This window comes from Macrobrachium rosenbergii, chromosome 44, assembly GCF_040412425.1.
Source record: "Macrobrachium rosenbergii isolate ZJJX-2024 chromosome 44, ASM4041242v1, whole genome shotgun sequence".
NCBI lineage: Eukaryota > Metazoa > Arthropoda > Malacostraca > Decapoda > Palaemonidae > Macrobrachium > Macrobrachium rosenbergii.
The window spans coordinates 38,223,148-38,250,585 of NC_089784.1; the positions used below are offsets into that span (position 1 = coordinate 38,223,148).

Consider the following 27,438-nt stretch of genomic DNA (forward strand, 5'->3'; position numbering starts at 1 on the left):
TGAGAAGACATGTTTAATTTACCATCCTACAAAATAAATTTCACACAAATATTCACAATAGAGAGACAAATTGCAAATGATATAAATCATTAAAGGGCTTGTAAGGACAAAGCTTTTTACCCTGGGCGAAACTGTAGATGATACTAAGAAGTTTCAAAAGAAATATTATTGCCAGTGGGTTTTTACCACTATACTACGAAAGGTTTTCCTCTGAAACAGAGGTAAATCATTCGATTTTGGGGCAGACAGAATGGCAAACAATGTCTAGGTCTAAATAAGGAATGGCATAAGAAGACTAATATAGTTTCCTTATGAATGCTAATTTCCACACACTTGAATGTGAGTGGAGTATGACAAAGATTGTGCGAAGGATACAGAATTGAGAGCACAACGTCCACCAGCCGTCAAGGAAGTCCAGATATCCTGTCTTGGTAAAGAGTTGCTCAAAACATCCACTGACGAGAACGGAAGCAAAGTAACGGTAGCAGTTTCACAAAATCTTCTGACTTCTGGAAACAGACTCAGACATGAACTTAACAATCCCCTTTCCAAGACAATTTACAAATCATATTTTTATTCAAAAGAAAGATGTACCTTAGTAACATCTTCCTATATGCTCAAAGATTAAAGGAGCTTCCAGTTTGATTAGTCACTTAACAAATCTACAAGAAGTTGAGGTGTGTTATCATACCTTACTACTAAAGAAGAGTGTGAGAGAGAAAGGGAGATTTGCAGAATATAGAGTTATAAAAAATATATTGCTGGAACTGGAGAGTATCTGAGTGCCACTGATGATGCAGAAAACAAAGAGAAAAAATATCAAATTTGTATCATCATTAGCTACAAGACAGAACACAGAAAATAAAAGAATTCAGCGTTCAATTAGAAAGAATAAGGCCATTATTAATCAGCTAAGCTAACTAGGTTGTAAAGTAGGCCCATTAAAATTTTTTTGGGTGCGACAGAAATATTTTTCTTTTTAATTCTAAAAGACTGATGGGCACAAATACAGAAGGACATGAGTTCTAGTCAGCGTTGCATTAGATCCTAGAAGTGTGGTTTCCATTTTCATGTCATCAGAATGTATCGAATGTTACAAACGTCCACCCAAAGCCCTAGAATCAACACTGAGAGAGTTTGGGCACCTGATGAGGAAGGGAAATGATGAGCAACATCTTGCAGGGGAGATTCTGGAAATGGAAGTGCTAGGGACACAAAGAAGGCAAAGGCCTTAAAGAAGATGGAGAGACTTCATTGAAAAAACACAAGAGACATGGAAAAGACAAAGGGAGGATACAAGATTGAAAGAGCTGGAAAAGGCGCCTTAAAAGCAGTGACCCCGACTGAGGATTAAGCTAAGAAGAAGAAAAAGAAGAAGAAGAAGAAGAAGAAGAAGAAGAAGAAGAAGAAGAAGAAGAAGAAGAAGAAGAAGAAGAAGAAGAAGACAAACGACTGCTTAATCATTAGAATGCAAAGACAAAATAATCTGTAGGGCATGTAAAGAAAGCAGCTAAGAGAGATTTAACAATGAGTTTACTCTCAAGTAAACAAAACTTAGTTAAGGAAGTGTGGATCAATTAACTCATAACATCATCCAGCCAAAGAATTTGTAATCAAGACAAAATCAAATTGCTGTACCTTAATTCCACCAAATCAGACAAAAGTGCAAAACCAAAACTTGATGTGTCACAGATTTAAATTAAAATAGTCACCTTCAAGATGTCAATTTTGTTTTGATACACCAATCACAAAGACATCTCCAATTGCATCTTTCACCAGTTGTGGAAGCACAGTTCCTAAGCTCTAAGTTTCCTAGAAAAGGCTGGACGCAGATGTGAAACTCTAATTGACAGAGTTACTTGTAACGCTGCAGTATTTTTTGAGAACAGGAATTATAAAAAGATCCTTTCTCAAGACAGATTAATATTTTATAGATATATGTTACTCCAGAAATATAATATCTGTGTTTTATAAATAAATATATCTAAAGTAATTTATGGTAACTTAAAAGAAAACGGAAAAGCTGGCTTACCTTATTAATTTTTCATGTACACAGTATTAGAAATGCATTGTTGCATTTAAAATAAAACAGAATTGTAGATATAAGGGAAGAGTCCTGAATGGGGTTAACGACCTACTTTTAAAAATATCATTAATGAAACTTTCAGCATAAATTAAGGGTCTGGAGCAAGTGAGAATCGGTTATAATGAGGCGTGAGATCCACTGGAGTGAGTTAATGCAATATTTCTCCTTAGGTAACCGTAATGTCAACATAAGAGAACTAATAAACAATCTATTTACAAGGGTGATATCTCCCGTACACGGAGGGACTTAGCACAGACAAAGAATCAAAAACAAAATTTGTGATGACAGAAAGAGGTGAGATTAAAAACATATTGGTCTTAAAAAAGATGATTTTTGCATGCAGTTTATTCTAAATTCTTACCAAGTCAAGACCCTGAAAATAGATGTTAGAGAGATTTTACAATGAAGAAAACTTTGGATGTGCAAGGATATGCTCACTGTCTGAAATGCCAATACTTTGAGTTAATTGAGCTGCTTTCATTCAAAATCCTTCTGAGAATTAATTCATACAATTAATGAAAACGCAATGGCAATTAATCCTTAGTGATATAAAACAACTCATTTAAGCATTGCTGTACTTTATTCCTTCTCTTTCTTCGATATTCCAGACAATGAACATTATTCATTCCAATTCCAGTAATATGTTAGACTTTGACAAACTATTAAAATTAATTTTATAAAGCCATCTAATCACTAAGCAGAAAAAAGGCATCATGTTACAGCTTTAAAAATTAAGTCAAAATTTATTTGAATATTTAGTTCTGAAAAACTTGTAAGTTACATCATTCCAAAAATACGTTGGAATAGCTCCATGCAACTGTGTATCATGCTAACTGAAATATGAAGAGCTCAAAGAAAAATTATTTACTATTCATAGGATAACAACTTTATTCGCAAAAATAAGACAACACTCCATGCTCTGTAAGCTAGATTTCTAGGGCAGTATCCCGTTGACCTTCATTGTTCTTACTAAGGCGTAGTTTTGGATGGGTTTGTTAATTACAGTACGTATTTAGTTGATATAAACATGCCAGTTAAGTTTATTATGATACTTTAGAAGTGTATGTACAAGCATGATTTGTTTTGCACGTAATTCTGGAAAACATGCATTACATTAATAGTTGTCCAAACATCCCTCTTGGTAGTTTTATATGCTGCCCAGCTTAGATGCAATGATTCTGCAACCATTACATTCTATGATTTAGACTGCCAAACCCTAGAGGAGTCATACGGTGTGTTAGTGATTAACTTGACAATAAATTACTAAGAAAATATTGCTCTGTTAGTAAAGTATAAAAACCAATAGCAATTTCTTATAAATCTGTACAACTCTATGCTTAACAGTAGAAGTCGATTGATAGGCTTTCGTATTTTTCCTGGTTCTAAGCACGTTCAATGACAATGTACTGCTTTACAGTGCATTATGATTAACATAGCTGAACACTGAGTTTTCCAGCCAAGGGTTTATTGTCATAGGCAGTACACTAAGAAGGGTTATTGAACATATTCTTCTACGGCAGCGCCACCAAAGTACACGTGCCTTGCTAATTTTCATTGGTCGGGATAATTTTGAAATACTGTAAACACCACAGCTTATCGATACACTTCAAGAAGCAGTTACCTTTCATTAATAAGCAGCTTTATTTTCAAGTGCTTGCTATACTCTACAAATATACTAGTACAAGGCAAATACAATAAAGCTTCACCCATAACCGGACTTTATCTGGCAAATATTTCGACACCTAAGTATGCAATTAGACACAGAGTATGTGAGCCTGCAATTACAATAACTTATGATATCAAATTTGAAGGGAAAAAAATTATTCACAGTATCCTCTTATCTTAAAAGCCTCCTGATGTTTTCTTAAATTCTTAATAATTTGTAATCAAGAAATCTAATTCTTCCCTTCTGCTTTTAATAAACAAGAATACCAGGGATTATCGTGTGTCTGAAATCTATGTTCTCTGTTTCTCTTTCTAAGATTTTTTGTATATTTTTGTTGGTGCATTAGGGATATTAGGTTTTATCTGGCAGCCAAATCCTTAGAAACTAAGCGCTGTTGTGAATCAGAGAAAAAAGGGAAGTGGTGACTGATGTACCTCATCTTTAGCAACTGCCTGAATCTTCTCCAGAATTTCCGCCTTTTCCTCATTGGTGTACAGATTTGGCAGGTCTCCGGTGTTGAGCAATGTGTTGACATCTTCGATAAAACTCTCGTCTTCAATTTGATTGTCCATGAGAAGGAAGACTGTTGGCTTTCCATCTCCCCCAGCTTTCATCATGACCTTCTTGATGTCGTCTCTCCATTCTGCTACGCCGTAAGTCTTCGTAACTTCAATCTAGATAACAGAATAAACAAATTTCAGAAAGGATCTTGAGTTCAGTTAATGAATTCCGTTAGCTTTTTAGGGAAGAAGCAGTATTATCCACTCTCATGATGAATAACAAGAAATCAAATTAAAGGTTAGTTCAAGTTAAAATGTCAAACATATGCTTTAATTTATGCAGAAACAAAATGAATATTGACCGATTGTCGACACCGAGTGTTTCAGCCTTGTTTTACACTTCTAAACTGAGATATGTCAGAGCGAAAAAGTCTTAAAAATCCTGTGTACACATACCTGGAACAGATCATAATTAGCCATAAACGCTGCCAATTTCGTGCAACTCTGGCGCCCTGATCCTGCAAAGCCGATGAGCAAAGCATGCCCGCAGTTTTGCTTCAGTACTCGGCTTATGCGTGCAACGTGTTGGATCATGTACTGGAACATGACCAGCGACATGGTGGACTTGCTTACCACGTTATACTCATTCAAGTACGTCTCCATCACCTGAGTTAGGTCTGACATATCCTGGATCTTAACAAATGAAAGGGCATTTTTTTTAGAATAGCAAATGTTTGATAGACGCATAAATGGGTTGACACAGCAATATAATATGCATTACTTCAGAAAATCATTAGCCCGGCGGAAAATGGCCTAATCCTGTTGTCATTCTGGAGAAAACTAAGTTAAACCACACATGCTGCAAATTCTTAACATTCTCCACAAGAATATATACTGTAAGGTTTCATTTATGACTATTGTACAGAAAGTCCTTACTTCCTACCTAGTTTGTAACGCCAGTTTTAGTAACCATACATCAAATAAAAATATAATCTTACCTCGTCATATACCTTTTCTTCGGCGTCAGGTATCATATAATCACCGAAGATCAAGGAGTCGACATGCGAAGGGTTAAGCTCCTCGTTCTTAGGTACCAAGTGGCCTAAGACATGGTCGAGTTTCTGACGGAAATTTGCCTCCCCGACGTTCCTGACGATTTCGTAGAATTCGTTCCTAGAACAATGATTTCATGTGGCATAAAATGAACAGTCATTGAATGTTTTTTCTGAAATATCTTCTATGGCTAATTTCATAAAAACTACTTGATGAACCGTGTGGCAAAAGCTTTCCTTTGTATCTGGTCACCTAACAACGTCTATGTACTGACATTTCTTCTCTTAGCAACTTGAAACGCAGTGGTATACTATTTCCACATCATATTCAGTCTAAACCCTTGATACGTGAGTAAGCTACGTGTAAAGCCGTAGTTTAATCTGTTTTTCGTGCTCTAATTTCACGTAACTATAGTCTCAATCAACATGCTCATTACAGTCTGCGTCACCGTCTTATGAAATTGCTTGTGCATGAATTACAGTAATGACTTTTCATTATCATCTTGAAAGAGAATTACGATAACTGACATATTTATTGTAAAGTTCAGGGGGAGACTTAAACAATCTTAAAGAAAGGGGAAGAGGAACGAGGTAAGAGTGGAACTTTGAAAAATAACGATGGTCTGATGTTTCAGCACCTTTACCTGTCAGCATCATCGCACAGTCTGTCATGGAAGACCCTGTAGACCTCGTGAAGCCACAGCCTCATGAGTTTCTCGACTGTGCTCAGGGCAGAGTTGGGCACCAGCAGAATGCCATTGATGACCCTCGAAAAATCTCGCAGGTTGAAGACATAATGACTCTTGGCTGGGGTTGGGAGAAAGGCGGAGCTTACTCTTTTGTAGACTTCGCGAGATGCCTGGACTACGGCCTGCAAGATTGGAATATATAATTAACAGTAGAAGTAGGTGTAGCAGTAAGCAGAATTCTATGTACTTATGAATCATGCTTATAACTAAGGACTACAAAGGCAAATATCAGATGCGTAAATGACCATAAAGAAATATGAATGCGTTATAGTCAGAGTAATAATAAAATTTCTGAGTTAAATTTCTCCTACATTTAATTCTGAAGAATCAAATCCAGGCAATAGAAATGGTAGATGTAGTGTTGAATCATTAACTTTCAAAAAATTTATTTCATTCCTCACTTAAGTAGTATCTATTTTGCTTGAAAATAACGTGAAATAATTGCATGACAATATAAATAGTCACACAGATGCATGACTGAGGAAATTTATAAAGAAAGGAAAATCAGCATTTAATGTTTTGGATCTGATAAATAAAATAAAATGTTTTATAAACACTGCTTAAAATACATCGGACGACAAAGTAATACAAAGATCGACTAAATACAATCGGATGAAAAAGTAATACAAAGATCGACTAAATACAATCGGATGAAAAAGTAATACAAAGATCGACTAAATACAATCGGATGAAAAAGTAATACAAAGATCGACTAAATACAATCGGATGAAAAAGTAATACAAAGATCGACTAAAAAAGAAATAAAACAATACCAACATTAGCTCAAATTCATATAGAAAACTATCAGCACAACTGAAGATTGTCTCATCTTTATGGCATTCAGTAGAAAACGAAATTAAACAACAGAAGCTGTACATCTTTACATTCTTCACACACAAAAGTAAGGTTGCATGTACTACAACGACGGAAAGTCTTCACCTTTTACCTCATCATACCACTTCAGGTAGCCACCCGAGATTATGTAATCACCAAACATCGAGGGGTCAACTAAATAAACCTATACATATGGAACAAGCCCACAGGGGCCATTGACTTGAAATTCGAAGATTTCAGGGCATATGGTGTTCATTAAGAAGAAGTAGAGGGATGTAAAGAGGAACACAGAAAGAAGAGATCCCACTTATTAAAAAAGAAAAAACAAGTTAATAAAGATAGAAATGTATTAAAATGCAAGGGTAGTAATGCAATGCATCTTCGCTTGAACTTCTGACGTTCCAATTGCACGTCATCCAACGGTGTGAAGAATAAAGGTCCTCTGGAACTTTGGAGAAGTTCGAAAGCGAGGCAAAACATTTACTGCATATTGGTGCTTCTGCTGTTCAGCGAATCCTGTTGCCCTCGGTGGATAACAGGGATCAGGGATGAATTGTGAATGTGAAAGATCTCTGTTGAAATACAACTTATGAAAAAGTGACGAACAAGAGACCATTCGTCGATGGTCCAAGTCATAGCTGCCAATATTAGGATATAGAAAACTACCACCACGAACCACTCTATCTATTTAACTTCTTCTTGGGATCAGGATCTAATCCAGCATCTGAAACATTAAGTGCCTGACAAGCTTCAATAATGGCGACAAACCATTTTTCCAATGGAGGATGCAATATACTGATTGGCAGATATGTCAATGGCGCAATGATCAGAAGTGCCTATATATTCACAGACCTGGACTTGACAATGTTGAATTAGCTGGACAAAATCGGAGGATTTGAATTCAGCAGACTGGCCATGTTGATCTGTGGAATTTGAACTGTCGCTGTGCTTTATTATAGTCTCCACAAATAACGAATGAAGCTTTTGAATCCTGTGACTAAGCCATACTAATACTTTCCAAAAGATAGTCATATATACTGTAGAATCGTCGTTATTTGGATTGCGGTAAACAGCAAATACGTAAACATTGTAGAACTTACTGAAAATTTTAAAACAAAGAACTTCATGGTAACTGTTCCAAACTTTTCTGATGATAAATAGGTCGTCCAGACTTAGTGTATATACCCATACCTTGCCCATGTGGGATGTTACGACGATAAATAAAATCAGGGCCACCAAACCCAGGAATTAAAAACACAACCTTTGACTTGCTACTACTTACAAGAGTCTCAGATAAAAACATCAAATCGTAGTGAAGGACAGAACTCTGGAAATCAAGAAAATTTTACCTTAAGCCCCGAATATTTGAGTAAAGTACTTTGCAATTTATCTTACTGTAATGAGTAACAGGCCCAGGGTTCAGCTCAATGTCTCTCGAAAGAATTAAAACTAACAACGTTAAATCAGTATCAAAACTATTAAATAGACTCATAACAACAGTAACATTGTAAAAATCAACAGAACAACAAACAACAATACCACCAAAAACAACAGGATTTACATTATTTACTAAAATTCTGTTGAGAGTATAAATAAATGTCGGCATAAATTACCCAAAAAGGCGCCGGAAGTAACTGGTCGACAAGGTGGGGCCGGCACACCTTGTAAGGCAAAAGAAATCTTCCATGTCTGCCACAACAACTGGGGGAGGAGAGTCAGGATGGATTTAGAAATTATAAAACACTCGAAAGGAAAAGATTAGGTAAAGACGAAGGCACTTTCCTGATAATCCACCAAGCAACTTTTGCTTTCTCATCAGCCTGTCCTACACACTTTTCGACAAAACAGGAAAGCGAACGATAATAACCTCAAAATTAGCAGAATTTCAAAAATAAAAAAAGAGAATTTCCCAGAAGCAAACAGAATAACAGAAAATCGACTCGCAGCAGATCCCTCTCCATAATTACCCTCTGGAGCTGCTGGATGGTCGAGTCCTCCTGCGTGGAGAAATGCCAAGCGACAATGGCGCCGAAGATCTTATCTAGGGTGGCGTCGTCGAAGGCGTCGATGCACAGCACATTCAGGTGACGCGTGAACCGACCGCAGATACTGTTGCGACCGGCACTCGGGGGAGCCATGGCGCCCACGAACAGCTGCAAGGAAGAAGAAGCTGCTAGTTCACTCTTTCTCGTAACAGCCATGGTCACTGACGACTTCTACAAGACACCTAGAATTTGTCACTTTGCTGACCGCAGGAAATAAAAAAGGTAATCGTTTGTAAAATTTATGACGAACCTGCCAGGCTGGCGCAATCGGCAGCCGGTCACAAAAACCCCAAAGGACGACACAATTGGCTTTTCTGGCCTCATTGTGATATGCAATAACACACCAGGACTCTGAGGCCGGTAGTTGTCCCACCGGATAATGTACCATTAATTAATTCTCTAAACTTAGATTGCTGGGCTAGGTATTGGGTGCATTACTGGAAACTGAAAGCTCTTTTTCCACCCCTGCTAGGACAATGAGCGTCATTAAAAATACTTAGAATAGGCTATGCTAACTCAAAACATACATTATTCCTTCGCTAAATGCAACTAGTAACAATTATTAGAAAAATAACACAATATGGGAAGACAAAAAAAAAAAAAAAAACAGAAAAAACAAAATCAAAAACATACCGAATCGACCAGTTCTATTTTCGAGGTGTCCTTCTTATCGTAGAAGTGTTTGTGATCGAGCCACTGCCTGAGGAATTCGATAGGCGGCTGCGCTCCATAAACCTCCTTCTGCGGCATATTGACGTCGTCGATGAAGACGACATATTTCCTTCCCATGGCTGGTCCGAACACGCCTTTTCGGCGCCTGACGATTAAAAGGAAAGCTCCTTTTGAAATGAATTTACGGTAATTAGTGTTGTGCCACAAGGGAACGTAATTTCACCTTTGCTCACCTTCTCATAGGTTTGATACTGTAAAAAGTAAGAAAAGGCTTAGATTGGAGTAGAGACAGAAACTTGACAGACTGAGAATATGCAAATGATGCACTTGTACTCAGCGAAACACTACACGATTTATAAAGCTTGCTTAATTAATAAAATACATACTATGTCTAGAGAGATGGACTCAAAATAAAATCTAAGAAAAAAGAATGAGTACATAGTGTGCATGAAGGGACGAAATAACATTAGATGAGCAAAGGTTTAATGAGGCTGAGTCGTTCACACACGATATGCAGTAAAAGTTCTCTTCTGTTGAAATTTAGTGAAAGGCTGAAAGATGAAAATCAAACAATGGGCAATCTGAATAAGATTTGGAAATGACCTCGTTATAAAGGCCATACAAAAGTAAGATTATACATAAGTCTAGTACGAACTGTATTGCCATATCAACATGAATCATGGTATGGGAATGAAACTACAGCTAAAATATTTTGTTGACTTGAAAATAAAACTTTGATAAGAATTCCGGGATTCAGACGACAGGATAGTGAAAACGGATGCCATGAGGGAAATTACGAAGTTACACGTGCAGTTGAGATAATGATGAAAGGGGGATAATATGGACACGTCTTTCTAACAGCTCTTGGAAGAACAGTACGTGACTATGTCAGCTGGGCTCCTGGAAAACCCAGACCTATTTTTATGAGAGTTAAGAGAAGGAAGCTGGAGACGAGTGGAGATTTGGGAGCGATAGGAAAGACAACAGTGGCGGAATATCACAGAGTCGCTGGAGGTGATGTGATGTTAATGAGAAGTTTTTGAATTTCAATTGGTCGCCAGATTTGATGCGCTCAGATAATACTCTCAGGAGATTTATGGGACTTTTTATTGTACAAAAATACTGATTTCACTTGACAAAAATTTTAAGAGAATCTTCAGTTTCCTTTCTCGATGAACATTCCAGAGCAAAAAAATCAGATTTTATGAGCAAACGCTTACAATAAAAAATAAGAAACATACAAGTCTACTTTTTTCTGTGTGCCCCTAATACCCAAACTAACCTGTCCACCTTCGACATAATAATATCCTGTGCTTGCCCAGCTGTGGTTCTACTTGAAAAATTGATAGTATTGATGATGAATTTTTCCTTGGGTAGATTAACCAGTGCCATGTTCGTAATGGCACTTTTCCCGGTGCCAGTTGGGCCAAGGAGAAGCATGGGCACGTCGTGTTCCAAACATGTGCGGAGGAAGTATTCCTGACGGGCTGTCTCGGCGGTAGGAATCAGCAGCTTCGTGATCTGCTTGCAGGAAGGAAGAGGTTACTAATATCATCTATTCCAACCTGTTCTTATTCCTACGGACTGCTCAAGGAGCAACATCTATCCAAATGACAAATTAAAGAGCCTTCTATATAGTTCATATTTATGATACCCAAATGTATATATTGATGAATATCAGAGACTTGGTGGTAGATGACACAATAAGATTTGTCTAATTTGAAATGTCCATTTCTAATAGATCGTGGTTCAGAGGTCTGCCCCTCAAAGATCTCTCTAAATCAATATTGGAAAAAATATTCTTCCTCTCTGAATATACAAACCACCTTATCCACTTTATGTTAAAACTACCTAAAGGTTATTAAAAAAAAAAAAATAAAAGTTGAAATGATTACCTAGAATATGTCTTCCTTGATCCACGAATCAAAATTAGCTTCTACAGTAGGTATACCAATTTAAAATAAAACTACTAAGCTATGATCTTTCAAGTTCAATTAACTTCATGTTATGTTCCTTAATATAGTATTTATTAACATATGTTATAAATACATGAGTTTCAAGATCTGAGCTAGTACAGAGATAAGCTTTAGCAATAGGTGTATCATCTAAATTCATATAAAATGAAACTCAGAAAAGTCAAACAAAAACTCCATTTATTTTTACAGAAGTACAGGTCCCTCTATTGTACCATGAGCCAGAAGAAACAGACTGAGATTTATCCTCGTGTATATAACAACATTTGAAAAAGTTTTTCACATGTTGAAATCATTTGTTTTCGAAAGGAAAGTGTAAACTAATGAGGACAGCTAAAAAAACCATCCTACCTACCTTTGCATCGGGGGGAATGACGAGTCTCTCTTTATCAATAGTGTCGAACCAAGGAATCCATTTCTGCGTCTCTTTATCGTACAAATAGTCATAAACAAGACCAGTATCAGGAGGCAGCATGCTGAAAGAAATAATCATACGCTAACAGAATGACACCAGAAATTTCTCATATGCAAGAAGAAATAATAAAATTAGTACATGCCTTAAAAATTGTCTAAATTTTCTACGAAGATAAAATTACACTAAACAATGCAGACAAAACATAAAGCATAAATTATATAGCATTACGGTACAGCTGCAATACAAAATATCTTGATTTCTAAGTGCTTAATTCTAGTTCCTTCAATCGATTAAAACTTCTGACGAGTTGCAACTTACGCACGGGTCAACCTGAAACAATCAGGCTTAGGATATTTCTCCATCTTTCCTTGGAGTAGCGTGCGGAAAAACTGATCGAACAGACGTCGGCTTGTACCTGTAATTGGCAACAGAGGCATTTCGATTATGCAGATAAAAAAATTATAATCAATTACTGCGAAGAATGCATTCTCAGTACCCAAACCCAAAACAGCATCTTCAGTACTCTAATCTCAATTACGATAACAAAGAATTTTCATGAGAAAGGCAGCATTACACATTAAGAATGGAATGCGTCTTACCTGTAATTGTAGAGCCAATCGTCCAAGGAACAACGAAGGTAACCAGACACTGCAAGAGACAGGTGAGCTTGTCGTCGGACATCTTAACTCCGAGGGGCTTGCCTGCCTCTCTCACTTCGTCTAGCAGCGAGTCGAGAAGTCTTGAAAATGACTGAGGAGCAAAACAAACATCAAGTAAAATCATCATAGTTTTTCACTCTACATAAATTAAGCATTCCATGTTCGATTTTGGGCGACATTCCATCACAGATAAGCATTTTTATAAATACCTAATGAGTTTTGTGCAAAATCACTGAGAGTCGAGGACAGATGAGCAAAGAATGTAAATACATAGTATTTTGGAGGTCATAAACTTTCTCCAAAATGAGAATATTAAAACTGTTTGTCTTCTTTATTGCCAAAGAGAGCATTAATGAAGCTTGGTCTAACCCCGTAAGTCATAAGTCTAGGCTTTCTACAAGAATAGTAAACCATGCTTCTAGTCAAATAGTCAGATAAGTGTGCAGGCTGGGTTTAAAAATTACTACTTCGCTACATTTATGAGTGGAATATTCAGTTGGAAGACGAACAAATATTACGCTTAAAATAGACTGTACTAGGAAATTATTCATTATATGACACTTTGCTTAATTCCTGAGTGATAACAGTGAATTAATCACCTGGCATATCTGTCGGATGAAGTATCGATTTACACAAGGTATATGAAATATTAGATTAAATCTGGTATAAAGAGACACAAACGGCAAAATATGTAGCGACAACAGAAATGACAAATTAACAAAAACAAAAGTCTCACTTGGAAAAGGTGGAGCTCTGAAGTGTCGATCATGAACTTGCACTTCTTATTTACGAAGTCGAAAATAGGCGGAAGAAGCCACTCGAGGACCTCCTCCAGCATCTCTTTCACAGTGCCGGTGATGGCTTCAGGTAAAGTGTCCATGTACGAGTCCTGAAATCCAGAATGAAACAGTATCTCAGAATACTTTTAGGGTTTTCTCTTCAAAATAAAAGTTTGTTAGCCTAATTATTAATGAAGGCGAAAGTATCTCAATTTCTACCGAGAAAATCATGCCAATTACCGCTAGACATTATGTAATAATCAGTACAACATTGATCGCTACCAATTTATGCAGCAACACATGCCTTTTAGGCCACCATTTTATGGTAATTAAACCTTAAAAACTAAAATTTCTTCTTTAAGCTCTGAGTACACAAACTACCTACATTGTACACAAATTACAATAACTGGCTTCCATAACGCTGTACCTTCAAAGGCCTCCATCCGAGCTGTTTATTTTCCATGTAAACCATTCCACAACGAGACACCGTTGCTGGAGAGGCCTGTTCCAGATCCGAAGTTTCGAACATCACGCTCATTTTGTTAGGCATCTGAAAGGACCCAACTGACTCAGAAACACTCATCAAGATGATTATAAGCAAAACCGCCGGCATGATAACAGCAGCAAGACAAAACTCGACATTTCAAAAACTATAATCAGCTGGCTAGTTCTGAAGACTGGTTATAATTTATCATTACTGTGTAAGATTCAAATCGCTATGTGTCTTGCCTGGATAATTTCCCCAGACATGAGGCACAATTTCTTGTTATCATCGAGCACCGTGTTCAGATTTTCGACCCAAGCTGCATCCACAGGGCCATCGAATACAAGCCAGCGGCGCTCCTCTGAAGTCGACACAGCCATCTCACGGAAAGCTTTGGCCAAAACCCCTGCAAGAAAATAGAACTCGAAGGACCTGCGCCCTCTGGGATACCAACTAAAATTCCCCCATTTTCCTTTCTTTCTATTCGCTATTTTCGGTGTTCTCCTTCATTCCTCCTTATTCCCTAGATGTCGCTGGTTTATCCACAATGAGAACGTTCCTTATTAGCAGCTATATTAGATCTTTTCGGGGTGGTAGTCCGCCATCGTTTTAATAAGTGGAGTATAGGAACTTTTAGGAAAGCCATCCCACTGTAATGCCTTGTAAGCGTATATAAGGTGATTTGTGATCGAATATCTCAGGGACGAGGTCCAGAACGTCGTACCTGGAACCATCCTAACGGACCCTGCACCGGGTTCATTTTACAGCATGTTCAGTTACCTCACCTGTGGTCCTACTTAACAGTAAATGATGGGCATTGAAAAATGGGGAATTACTCAGCAAAAATTTTGATAAACATTGATATCTAAATTTTAGTTTATAATTTTTCATGTCTTATGATGTATCTCTTGTCCCGTATGTTTTTGATAGATGGCTGTCTAATAGCTGGGAACTTCCTAATCCAAGGTTTTATATTTGCTTGCACAGTCGCTTAACCTTTACTTCGTAATAATCTGTTGCTTGAGTGAGGGGAAAGTAGCCTTTGAGAGAATATTTTTGTTTCATGTCGTAGATGTAGAGTTATTCTTTTCCCAACACAAGCAACAGAGGTTTATGAAGCCCTTAACGTTCGTTCAAGTCAAAATGCTTATTCAAGAGGTAAATAATGCTGCTAAAAAAATTAATTTGAAGAAATTAATTTGAAAAAATAAGAAAAAGGATTAAGGTATTGAATGTGTTTATTGAGCAGTGTAAGAACTTTGAATCGATAAGTGAAAGTTGACCCATACTAGAAATCTAAACAATTGTATTTAAGTAATTTGTGCCCCTTTTGAAGACTGGGTGGTCTAAATAAAGGTTGGCTGAATGCGGCTCGATTTGCATTGTTGAAACAATGCTGGTACTAACAGCGGCTTCTTATATAGACCATCATGTGGTCTTACCACACTTCCAAAGACAGGATTTCTAGTCACTGGAGCAATTTTCAGGTCTTTGAAAATTATGACTAAAGAGAATTTACAAAGTTAAATGTGGAGGCAAGCTATGAATAATCTCTTTGTGTCTATAGAAGTCGTAAAGCTCAATTCCTCTTGGTTCAAATCCTGACACAGTACAGTACAGTCATGTCATGGGTAATTGAATATGCAGTCTGACACTAAAAGCTGAACTAAAAAGATTCCTTCTCCGTAGCAAAATAATGTTTTAAAGGTAGTTGAAAAGTAAAACCACTTGGACAAACACACATAAGTCTTATCTTAGCCTCCTCAAATAGTTTTACTAATAAGCAGTAACCTATCATTACCATCGGACCACTCGTGTGAAAAGGGGTCATAGGCCCCGTAGAGTTGCCCAAGAGTCAGGGACTTGGGGTTGATGATCTTGTACTGGACCCCGCGTTCGTCTGGCAACTGCTTGTCCCTTCCGGCTCTGTCGACCGCAGTGGCCAGGCCCTGGAGGAAGAGAGACCCAGAGGGAATGACAAATCTTAAAATGGAAACTGAGACCTATTGTCTGTATTATGAAGGAAGAAAGCTGAGGTAAAATTATAAGTGAGAACACACTTTATTTTGTAAAATGTGAAAACCGAGAAAAAATGAAAAAACCGGAAAAATGATCGGAAGCAAAGCTTTTCATCATTGGAAAAACAAAGCTTGGTATTTTGTAGCAAAAATTGGAAAAAGCAAAACACTGTTATGAAGATCAGTTGAATTTAGAAAGTTTAGCATTGTTAGGTGTCATAATATCTGAATAGGTCTCAGGAAAAAATATAAATATTAACTGACATCTAGAATAGTCTTTAAATGAGAAAGTGAGATGAAAAGAAAAAACATTTAAGAGACTTGGTTACAATGATACAATATAAACTCCGCTTTTTGGGGTTTATGTAAGTTACACTGACAAGTATAAATAAGTCTATCTTTTTTCGTAAAGTCTAAAGTAAACTACAGTAATAGACAAAAGGACAGCCGGTTAACGGACTTAATTTGACGAAAGACAAAGACAATGAATTGTTTAACTTTTTTGTACAAAATTCAAGGTTTTTGAAAAGACGACAGAGAAAAACACAAACAAGCCACACAAACACGACAACAAAGCACACAGAATTTCCTGACTCTGGCTGCATTTCTCAGTCAGGAATAACAACACTGACATTAAAGATAAAACGTCTTGCTTAGGGCCATTGCTTCTGTGGAACAACAAAAGCCAATTGCAAACACTACTACGTGAATGTGATCTGCCGCTGAGGAACTCTGTGAATCGGATATTTGATTTGTATACTTTCGTGAAATTTGGCGAAACGGTATTTGTACTTTTAAGAACTTTCTGTGAAATCGGATATTTCATTTACACCGGTACTTCTTGGGACAAAGAAATGGAAAGCTTCCTTCCATGCATGAAAACTGCTCATGAATATTTCCCCAACAGCAAATCAGCAGAACGTGTTTACGCATGCGCAAGAGCAGGGAAACTGGAAAATCGATGTCCTACTTGATTTCCAGTTTTAAAATAAAAACAGTGAGGAGACATGAAAAGTGCGAGGAAATCTGACACTACAATTCACCAGCAAAGATTGAAACAGCGCACACAAGACTCTCGGGAAAAGGTATATTAAGTACATCTCATCATTAATTAAAACATTCTGGTTTCCTGAAGCAGCTTTACTGACAAAACAGGTCACTTTAGATGGATATATTAACGTAAATTAGGATATGGGTTTGTAATTATGAAGGACATTTAGTCGCAAATTTCTGAAATTACACAAAAATCATGGTCTATGACTAAGAGCTACTAATGAAAGAGAAAAAAAGTCACAAGAAGAAGAGAGATGAAAACTACAGTAAACATCAAAAAGAGCAGCCTCATGAGGAGAGGGATTGTGATGAATTTTAGCTTTAAGGAAAATGATTCTAGTCAGTGGCAGGAGATTGAGATTAAGAAAACTAACCATATTCATCACTGTACAAAGAATAATTATGAAAACTACACTGATAAATCTATAGAGGGATGATGAGCATATCAATTATCGTATTACCAGAGTATGAAAAAGAAAGCCAGTCTGTCTGATTATGCTGACCCTCATGTGAAATGATATTTTCCTCGAAGAATTTTTGACGAGAGTAAGAACCCAGTTGACCTGGCATTGTTAATGACCTTTGGTAATCTCCCTGAAATAATATGTCTTAGCTGACATACTTTACAAATTTCTAGAAGTCACAAGAAAGAAGCTGTAGTGAAAATATGTTAAATGCATGATGAATACAGTAAATTTTAATAATCGAGCTTTGGCTAATGAGACATGATGACACATAAAGAAGACAAATTGAGAAGCTCATGAAATACGATAGAAGGTTTGAAGATAAGGATTTGAGAGTCATGAAGAGTACAGGAGGTTTTGTTTTCAGTTATAAATTACGATAAATGTAATGTTCAGCGATTTAAAGAATGACTCACTGGACTATATTTAAATAAAATAGTTCTGTTATTACATAATGCAAATTTTGCCCTTTGAGTTATGAGTCTTGCTGCTTTTGGTTAGATATAAATCAGTCTCAACATCACGAAACAATTGTATTCAACTCAAATCATTGCGAGGAGAATAAACATTCGGTTAATAATTATAAAACATTTGTGTGATAAGGTCTGTCAGCGCAAAAGAAAAGTGCCAAAGAAGAGTGCCCGATGAGAAATGTAATGTTTTTGGTCAGAAAAAATTCTACTTTGGTCACAGAGAAAAAGAGAGCGAATCGCTATAGTTAATACTAAATGTATATAAATATATGGTTTTTTATTTGTTAAATTTGGATCTAACAAAATATGCAACCAAAGAGTATTTGCCCTGACCTGAAACAATGGAGACTGTAGAGATATATTCTTTATTTACACAATTATGTGGAAAAAAGGAGAAAATTAAAACTGATGAAACAAATAGTGAAGAAAAGACAGGGGAAAAGAGTTGGGCAAATGCCGTAGATGAGAAAAGGATAAAGGATATTGGATAAAGGTTTACTAAAATTTGATTAAGTAGCTTCTGCATCTGCTTATTATATCTCTGATATCAACACCCTTGGTGGAAAAAAGGATTAAAAAAGAACTAAGTGTTTTAGAGGAAAGGAAGATTCAGGGAAGAAAAAATGAAAGAGGCGAGTGGAAAATATTTCACCGTTCATGGTGATTCTTTAAGCTGAACTGTCATTCCACCTCAAGGACAAAGAGCAATCGTACACCCATGGATGGATGAACATTCAAAAAACGAAAACATTACATTAAGTCATTACAATGAACTTCAGAAGAACGCTGTACAGCCCTGGACGATTAAGACATACAAGTTCAAACTAACAATCACATAGCCTAGAATATCATTTTTTCTTCCCGCGTTTTTTTTTTCTTTGGAAAATCCCATAATTAGACTAGATTTGTTAATATTTTAGAAGATCAGTACTCCAACTTTGGCTGCAGACTTGAACATCCCAATACGACGAGACCGCTCTTTCTTCTGGAGTGAGGTTGCCATGTTCTGTAGGGTGGAAGGGTTAGTGCTTACTCTGGAAGGTGCAAGCTGATGACTTAAGAAATAATTACTTTGGCACTGCATTGTCATTTTTTTTATCTTGACTGGAACGCTTCACTAGTGGCAACAGGCACACGAGACTTTCTACCCAATAAACTTGTAAAAATATGTATCTTCTCATCTTTGACTTATACTTTTCAGCAATTTTATATTGATGTTTCCTAATCGTATTCAGTCATATTAAGTTAAGATTTTCGTGCCTAGTTTTATTTTAACACAAAATCAATCTAAAAACAAAACTTACATTTTCCCATAGAGAAAGACAGAAAAGAGATTACTTACAAGTAAAATTATTCTAGAGTACACAAGAATGTGAAAAACAAAATGCACTGTTACCCAAAGGTATATTTATCAGCCACCCAAACCAATATCAAAGAGCATAAAACATGAATGTTGATGTAATAAATAATCTGTCTATATGAAATTGTATACTACAATGTATCTATATTCCTCTAAAAGTACATTACATGAATGGATCAAGAGCAAACACCAAATTGTGACCTGTTCTGTTAAGGTACGAACGTCTGAAGATAATAAGGATGGAAGTAGTTGTAGGACAAAGTGATGAAGGGACTGTGGAACACAATCTAGATTGTATTGACAGTACTGTCTTAAGTGAAAAGAATAGGTCTTTAGCATCGTCCAGATTGAGCAGAAGAAACATCCAGGCCTGACTTGGTCCAAAATCTCTGAAACAGGTGGAAGGACTTCAAGATAACCAGGATGCATGGAGCCACTCTTCGCTGATCTTGGGATAATGAGTTGGCACCTGATCGTCTCTTGAATATTCTGTATTTTCCGTATATGCTTATCAGCTAGATATTCTCATTTTTTTCTCTCTCTTTTTACCTCCTAACTGCGGAACTTTAAACTTTCTATTTTTTCATGAAAATGTGTGAAGGACTTGGAGATCACCCACTGAAAACGCTTCGCTTACTCTCGACCAATTTGGATTTTTCTATGAGTGACTGCCTCAAAACTACCCCAACTGTTTTGACTTGCCTGTGAAATTTTTTACAGGTAAAATGTGAGATTTTATGAAAATCTGAAAAGAATCGTATGGTTTATAACTGATATGTTAGATTAAATGTTTCATATATATTTGAAAATATCTTTACGGATGCTCGAACGATCTGATTTTTTTTCAATAAAAACAGATAACTAGGACGTGCACTCTCTGCAATAGATTTTAAGGAGAAAACACCACAAGTCAATGGAATTAATGAGGATGGTGACTAAAGGGAGGATAAAGGTGGATAAGTCGAAAAGGGAAAATGAAAATGCTTTATAAAGTAAAGGAACTGAGAAACTGATTTACTGACTATTTAATTAAAAGTTTACAAGATCCATGCATTCTCTTTCCGTTGCTTTTTGAGGTCAGGTTACTAGACCTAGCCACTTTCTCTTCTTTGATTACTGAAGATAGGCTACAAGGGCTAGGCCCTTTCTAGCCACTGATTTATGAGGTAAGGCTGTACAGCCCAGGTCTGTTCTAGCCTTGATTGCTGAAATGTGATGGCGAGTTCCATAGGCTTTCTACCCGTTACATAGTGAGAGTCGCGCACTTGTCAGCCATTAACTTTTAAAATAAGGTTTTGACACCAATGATGTTTTCTCAGATGAGTTTCCAAGACTTATGTCAGTTTAGCCATTGTTGCCTGATGGGGTTGTGAGACCCATGATTGGTATGGATATTGCTGTATGAGATAGGTTGGTGAGACCCATACCAGATCTGGCATTTTCTTTCTGAGATGTTGTAAATGCGTGCCCATTCTGGCAACTGCTGTTGAGATGAGGCTGCAAGATCTATGCATTCTAGGCATTCCAGCTGAAATTAGGTTCTGATATCCCTGCATTCTCTGGAATCTGAATTTTTAGATGAAGCTGCAAGGGCAAAGCCCTTTTAAGTACTTGACTCATCAAGAAGGTTAGCAAAGCCAAAAACTTTTCTAGTCGTTGGTATCTGATCTAAGGCTGTGGGAATCATGACTTTTCTAGCTATTGATTTTGAGATGTTGTGAGTCCCAAGCACTTGTTACTCGTTGGACAACAACTAGCCACTGATATCTAAAGACAGGCTGAGAGAGTCATGCCCCTGCAAGCCATTGATTCCTGAGGTGAGGCTGAGAGAATTGACACTATAAGTAATTTTAGCTGTTGATTCCAGAGACCCAAGCCCACCCTAGGCATTTATTTCTAAGATAAGACTTTGATCTACTCGTATGCTCATTTTAACTGTAGGTACAAAAGATGAGGCTACGAGTTGCATACTTTTAATAGCCGTTAATTTCTGAAATAATTCCATTCCAAGACAGCCAGTAATTTCTGAGGTAAGGCTTTCAGACAATGCCCATCCTAACCACTGATTTCTGCAGTGAAGCAGTGAAACCCAGGCCATTTCTAGCCACTGACTAAAATCGGGAGGCAACATCCATATCACTGCATTCTGAAATGAGGCTGTGAGACTCCTGCTCATGCTGCATGTTAAGAACCATGTTCATGTTAGCTGTCGATTTCTGATATAAGGATGCAAGGACCATGCCCTTGCTAACCACTGGTTGACTCAGCTGAAATTGTTACACCATGCTGGTACTAGACATGGTTTCTGAGCTAAGGGTGTGGGATTTATGACCCCCTTAACCACTGACTTCTGAGATGAGTTGCAAGACACATGCCAGCATAAACTTCTGCTTTTTTAGCTGAGGTCACAAGGTCCATGTCATGGCTAATCAATGATTACTGAGATCAAGTTATGAGACTTGCTAGCAGTTTATATTTCAAATGAGGTTGCAAGAATAATGTCTTTTTCAAGCAATTGGAGTATGAGATGAAATATGAAGAACCATGATGGTTCTACCAATGCTATCTGAAATAATGTCACAATTACCATGCCTATTCTATCCATTGCTCTTTATGGTTAAGTTGCAGGACCTACCCCTATTATAGGTACTGCTTTATGGGATAAGCTTATGAGACCAGCACCTAACCTAACCATTGTTATCTGAGATGAGGTTGGAAATTCCCTGAACATTTTAGCCATTATTTTCTAGGATATGGTTGCAAGACCCATACAGCTTCTAGTCATTGTCTGAGTGAGACTGCAAGACCCTTGTTCATTCTAGACTAGTTATAGCTGTTTGAGATGGGTATGTGAGATCAAATGGCTGCTCTACCAATACTGAGACCCATGCTTGTTGTGGTCACTGTTATTTACAGATAAGATATGATTGCAAAATCCATGCACTTTTAGTCATTGCTGTCTGAGATGATGCTGCTAAACCTATATCCATTCTACTGAGGTTAATTTGCAGGACACAGGCCCATGCTAGTTATTGATGTCTGAGGTTATATTGCAAGACCATTACCATGTTTAGCTACTGCTGAGATGATGTGAAATCCACACTTGTTATAGCCATTGTTAACTATAATGAAGTTACTTGAACCATGTTTGTTCTAGCCTCTGCAATCTTAGATAAGGCTGCAACCCATTATTTGTTCTAGACATTGTAGTGAGAGATAAGGCTGCAAGAAACAAAGTGACTCTAACCTTGCAGTCTTGGATCAGGTGAGACCAATGCCCATTCTTATCAACTAACGTCTGAGATGAGTAGATGATTCCCATGGTACTTCTAGCAATTGTTGTTTTAGATGACATTGCAAAACTTGTGCTTATTCTAGCCATTTCTGAGTTAAGGTTGCAATAACCACGTACAATCTACCCACTGCTGTCTGAGATGAGGATGCTGACTCAAGCTCCTAACCATTGCTGACTCAGATGGGGTAAGAGACCTCAGGCCTATTCTAGCCAATACTATCTGAGATGAGTTCGCAAGAACCATGACTGTACTTGACTATTGATTTCTGAGATGAGGCTACAAGACCATGTAATACTAGCTGTTGATCTCTGAGATGAGGTTGAGAGTGCCTGCCAACGATAGATTATGATTTCTCAGATAAGCTATGTATATAACAGCGCAAATTGTTCATTTGCTAAGTGAGGTTGCCAGACCCATGCAGGTACTAAACAATGATTTCTGAGATGAGGATGTGAGACCAATGCCCTTTTAAAACCCATGTTGGCTGTTGATTTCTGAGATGAGGTTTCAAGACATATGCCTATTTAGTAAATACTGTCTGAGATGAGGTCATGGTATCCATGCTTGTTTTAAGCCATTGCTGTCTGGAATAAGTATATGAGACAAATACCTGTCAGCCATTATTGTCTGAAATAAGGATGTGAAATTCATGCATATTTTAGACATGAGACTCATGTCCTTCTAGACACTGCTGCCTAAGATGAAGTCATGAGAGCCAGATCTCTTTCAACCATTGTTGGATGATAGGGGGGTTGCAAAACCCCTGTTCCATTCTAACCGTTGTATGACATTTTTCTTGGCTCCTTCCACCTTCCTAACCCCACAAATACTCCCTGTTAACTCTCTGACCTCACCCTGTGGTGTCTGAGATGAGATTGTAAGATCATGCCATTTCAAATGATTGCTATTTGAGAAGAGGTTGCCAGGCTCATGATTTCTAACCTGAGGCTGCAAGGCCCTCGTCAGTGTTAACCAATGATTTCTAAAGTTAGTTTGCACCGTCATATCCTTTCAAACCACCGATTTCTAAGGATAGGTTGGGAGACCCAAGGCCTTGCTTACTACTGATGTCTAAAATAAGGCTGCAAGACCTATGACTGCGCTCATTGTTGATTTCTAAGATGGGCTTTGGAATCCAGGCCTTCACTACCCATTGATTTCTGAGGTGAGGCCACGAAGTTCTTTACCTTGTTAGCCTGCCATTCATAGGATCTGTCTGTGAGACCCATACAATTCCAGTTGTTTACTGACATGATTTTGTAAGAACAATGCCAATGCTGGTCCTTGCAACAGCTGTTTTCCAATATGGCACGGCAACAACCAGGACATTGTTAGCCATTGGTCCCACAGATGAGGCTGCAAAATCAATGCATGCAATAGCTTTTCATATTTTAGATAAAACTGCAAGACATATATACTTATGCTAGCCATTGATTTCAAAGATGAATCTGTGAGAACAATGCCCATGCTAGTCATTGACCTTTGAGATGAGGATGCGAGACCCGCGTCCATGTTAATAACTAATTTCTGAGATGTGAGGCCAAGATCCATGACCAGACTAACTATGGCTATTTATGATGTGTTTGCGAGACTTATGCTCTTGCTATTACTTGTCTGGGATGAAGTTACAACATCCGTACCCATTCCAACCATTGCTGATTGAAGTAAAGATTTAAGAGGTTGCTAAGCCTGTATCCATTCTAGCCACTGATGTCTTAGATGAGGTTGTAAGATCCATGCTTGTTCTATTCATTGCTGTCTGAGATAATGTTGCAAACCCCAAGGCCAATGTAGCCATTGTTTTCTGAGATAAAGTTGGAAGATGCATTCCTGCTCTGCTCAATGTTGTCTAAGGTAATAATGTGAGACCTATATATTTTCTAGCCACTGTTGTCTCGGGTGAGGTTTTGAGGTCAATGCCCTTCGTCCAGAAAGATTTTAAAGGTTCAAGATGATGAACACCGAGTACAATGTCTTAGAAGAAGTAAAAATAATATTTCGTTAGTCAAACGATCTGAATAATTGCACTTCATTTTATTACCTTAGATAAGATACCGTTCCTGAATAAATTAAACTACAAACCCTTCAGTCACATGAAATAAGATTGCCTCCCTAATAAACATTCACTAAATTAATATCTATCAAAAAATATTACTGCAGAAATAAGGATAAGTACTTTGTAAACTGGAGTGGCAAATATATATAAAACTTAAAATATAAAACAAAAGACAAACAGACAGAAAGAAAAATATTGAAAGACTGGTTGGTAGCTCCTAAATACTTAATACTCATAACCCAATATATCGTTAGCCATACCTGATAGGCCTGAGTCTTCCCACTCAGAGGCTCGCCAACGATCATGACCCCATGACGAACCAGAACCATGTTATACAGTTGGATCATCTTCTCCATGAACCAAGGTACAGCCTAGAACAGATTTTTAATGCTGAACAGTTTAACCGCTGAGTTAAGATAAAACAAGATATGCATATTGATAACTTTTGGGTAGATTATAAGTAAATTAGAAATATAAAAAAATAAAGCTAATTAGATAGCAAAAAGTCTGCACAAAAACAATTAATGATGAATGTCAGTTAGAGGTTTTAAATACGAAAATTGAAGAAAACATCTAGATTGTTTTGTCTTCTGGATCAAAAAAATGGAAGAAAATATCCAGGACCCTTATCACATAACAAAGAATGCTAGAGAATTTTACACCGCTAGTTTTGCCGTTATTATGAATATAAATTTTAGAAAAAACGGAATTTTTGTCAGCAACAAAAATAATTCGTGCAAAGATTATACACTTTAAATCGTTCTAAAGAACAATATATTGGCTATGTAACTCAGCAGACAAATTCAAACTAAAAATAAAACAAAAAGCAAAAGTAATAGAGTGAACTTCATTTCTACCTGCAGATTATTCTCCTCCAGAGTCTTCCTGAGAGCTGCTTCGAGGAACTGGTCGTTCTCTACCGTCTGGCCCTTTTCAGACGGAAACAGGTCTTGCACGATGCCCTCAAACAGGGGCACGTCCTGAAATCAGCCGTGACATGAAAGGCTCACAAAGGACTTTCTTTGTTTTGTAGCCTAGAAATTAGCGTTGTGCAAATACATCTGTGGTTTTCCTTTTGTTTTGAAATATAAAGAAAGAGAATTCCATACTTTATCAAATGGAAAAGCTCTTTCATTGGTAAAAAAAATAAACACATTCCAGAATTAATTAGAAAGTAATAAAATGCAAATGAATATATACTGAAAATGATCTCAGAGTGGGAGAGAGAATTTTACGTTTCAAGCATGAACCTACGATGAATAATACGCATATCAAAACCTTCATACCTGAGCAAGGAACTTGGGTATATTGACGTCCCTGATGGCTCTCAAGACAATCTGCGGCTCGGGGAGATCTGGACACAGCTGCTTTAGATTGGCGGCGGCCAGCAGGACTGCTTTCACGGCTCTCATGCCGTAGTCGTAGTGGTGCTGAGACGACAGCTGCTCGCAGCACAGTTTGTATGTGTCTACTATTTTGCGAGCCAGGCTTAGAAAGGGACGAAAAAATGCGCAGATAAGAAGTTAAAGGATATAACTTGCTTAATATCGGTTCACCCTAAATTTTGAGAGCTAGATTGAGAAAATAACATCAGTGGAAATCCCAAAAGGCTATCAGTCACTCGATATTGGTTCGCCTTGTTTTAAATGTTTCTGTTCCCTCTTCCAAGAGGGAAAGCTTTTTTTTTTTTTTTTTTTTGAAAGGAAGAACACCTTTCAACTTCAAACCCGCCCCCCCCACAAGATAATGACGAAAACTACTAATGATTTCAAGAATTTCAAATAAGCAACCACAAGAAATATTCCAAATTGCTACACTAATGTTAAAGTAAAAAGATTTAAAACAGAAATAAACATGAAAAAATACAAATGAAAACAATTTACTCGTACAAAATCTATTCCAAAAGACATTAGACGGCATAGTTATTCAAAAACACTTATGACAAGAATGCACGTTATCCTTGAAAATGACAGACTGTAGCTAACAAACATGGAAGGGGTGCGCCAGATAGACTGACAGAGGGCCAAGAGAAGGGCCTCAAAATAAACACGGGAGATGATGGAGATAATGATGACGATAACTTCTATGCTTTATTCTTGACGACCACATGCAATGAAAATGTTTCAGAATGTTTGATTCATTCCTAAAACTGGAGAGCGAAATGTGTAAAGAAATGCGCGCACACATTTAAAACCAATCCAAAAGCACGGTACCTCTCAGCCTGAACGAATCCCATGGAAAAGAGGGAGATTTTGGAAATCATGGCATAATCAGGCACCATCATGGCGACGGTGCGGAAGAGGACCTTCAGGTTGTCCGGTAATTCCCGACGTCCAGTGTACCTGACAGGGAATCAGAGTCCTTATGAAAAGAGTGGAAAGTGTTTGATTATTTAGTGCCATTCAGTGACAACCTACATTAAGTGCTAGTTGAAAATATTTCTTCGCTTTTTTAAGATACAAACTGAATGTGCCCCCGCTCATGAAATACCCAGAACACAGTGAGATCTGGGCAGTGGTGCCCAAGATTAGACATTCTAGATGAATAGAAGTCAAAGTTTCATCTATGAAATTTACAAGAAAGTGCCAATAATAGGCTGGATGTTTAATATACAAACCTGATTCTATAAAACATTTTAAAGATATCTTCTGAGTGAAAATTATTCTATGAAAATTTCTACATAATGTTTCCGATAAAGCCATTTTAATTAGGCACCGACATAGGAGCATTCATACCTAAATTTAAATATTTCGATCCCTTTGTAAAGATGGTGTAGTTAGCGGTAACAAACACTTGTTGCATCG

At 37.3% G+C, this 27,438-nt stretch overlaps 1 protein-coding gene across 1 annotated transcript in view; it reads right to left on the reverse strand.

Annotated features, from left to right (window-relative positions):
* LOC136829594 (dynein axonemal heavy chain 3-like) overlaps positions 1-27,438 on the reverse strand; it is a 162,758-nt gene that overhangs the window by 41,432 nt on the left and 93,888 nt on the right. The window contains exons 30-47 of the mRNA XM_067088440.1: positions 26,848-26,976; positions 25,921-26,122; positions 25,492-25,614; positions 24,895-25,005; positions 15,716-15,863; positions 14,160-14,320; positions 13,858-13,980; positions 13,388-13,540; positions 12,592-12,742; positions 12,311-12,407; positions 11,933-12,053; positions 10,887-11,125; positions 9,566-9,749; positions 8,855-9,040; positions 5,949-6,175; positions 5,251-5,425; positions 4,709-4,945; positions 4,187-4,426 (exon numbers count right to left, since the gene is read on the reverse strand). Coding sequence (XP_066944541.1) covers positions 4,187-4,426; positions 4,709-4,945; positions 5,251-5,425; positions 5,949-6,175; positions 8,855-9,040; positions 9,566-9,749; positions 10,887-11,125; positions 11,933-12,053; positions 12,311-12,407; positions 12,592-12,742; positions 13,388-13,540; positions 13,858-13,980; positions 14,160-14,320; positions 15,716-15,863; positions 24,895-25,005; positions 25,492-25,614; positions 25,921-26,122; positions 26,848-26,976 — 3,007 coding nt within the window. The remainder of the gene's footprint in view (positions 1-4,186; positions 4,427-4,708; positions 4,946-5,250; positions 5,426-5,948; positions 6,176-8,854; positions 9,041-9,565; positions 9,750-10,886; positions 11,126-11,932; positions 12,054-12,310; positions 12,408-12,591; positions 12,743-13,387; positions 13,541-13,857; positions 13,981-14,159; positions 14,321-15,715; positions 15,864-24,894; positions 25,006-25,491; positions 25,615-25,920; positions 26,123-26,847; positions 26,977-27,438) is intronic.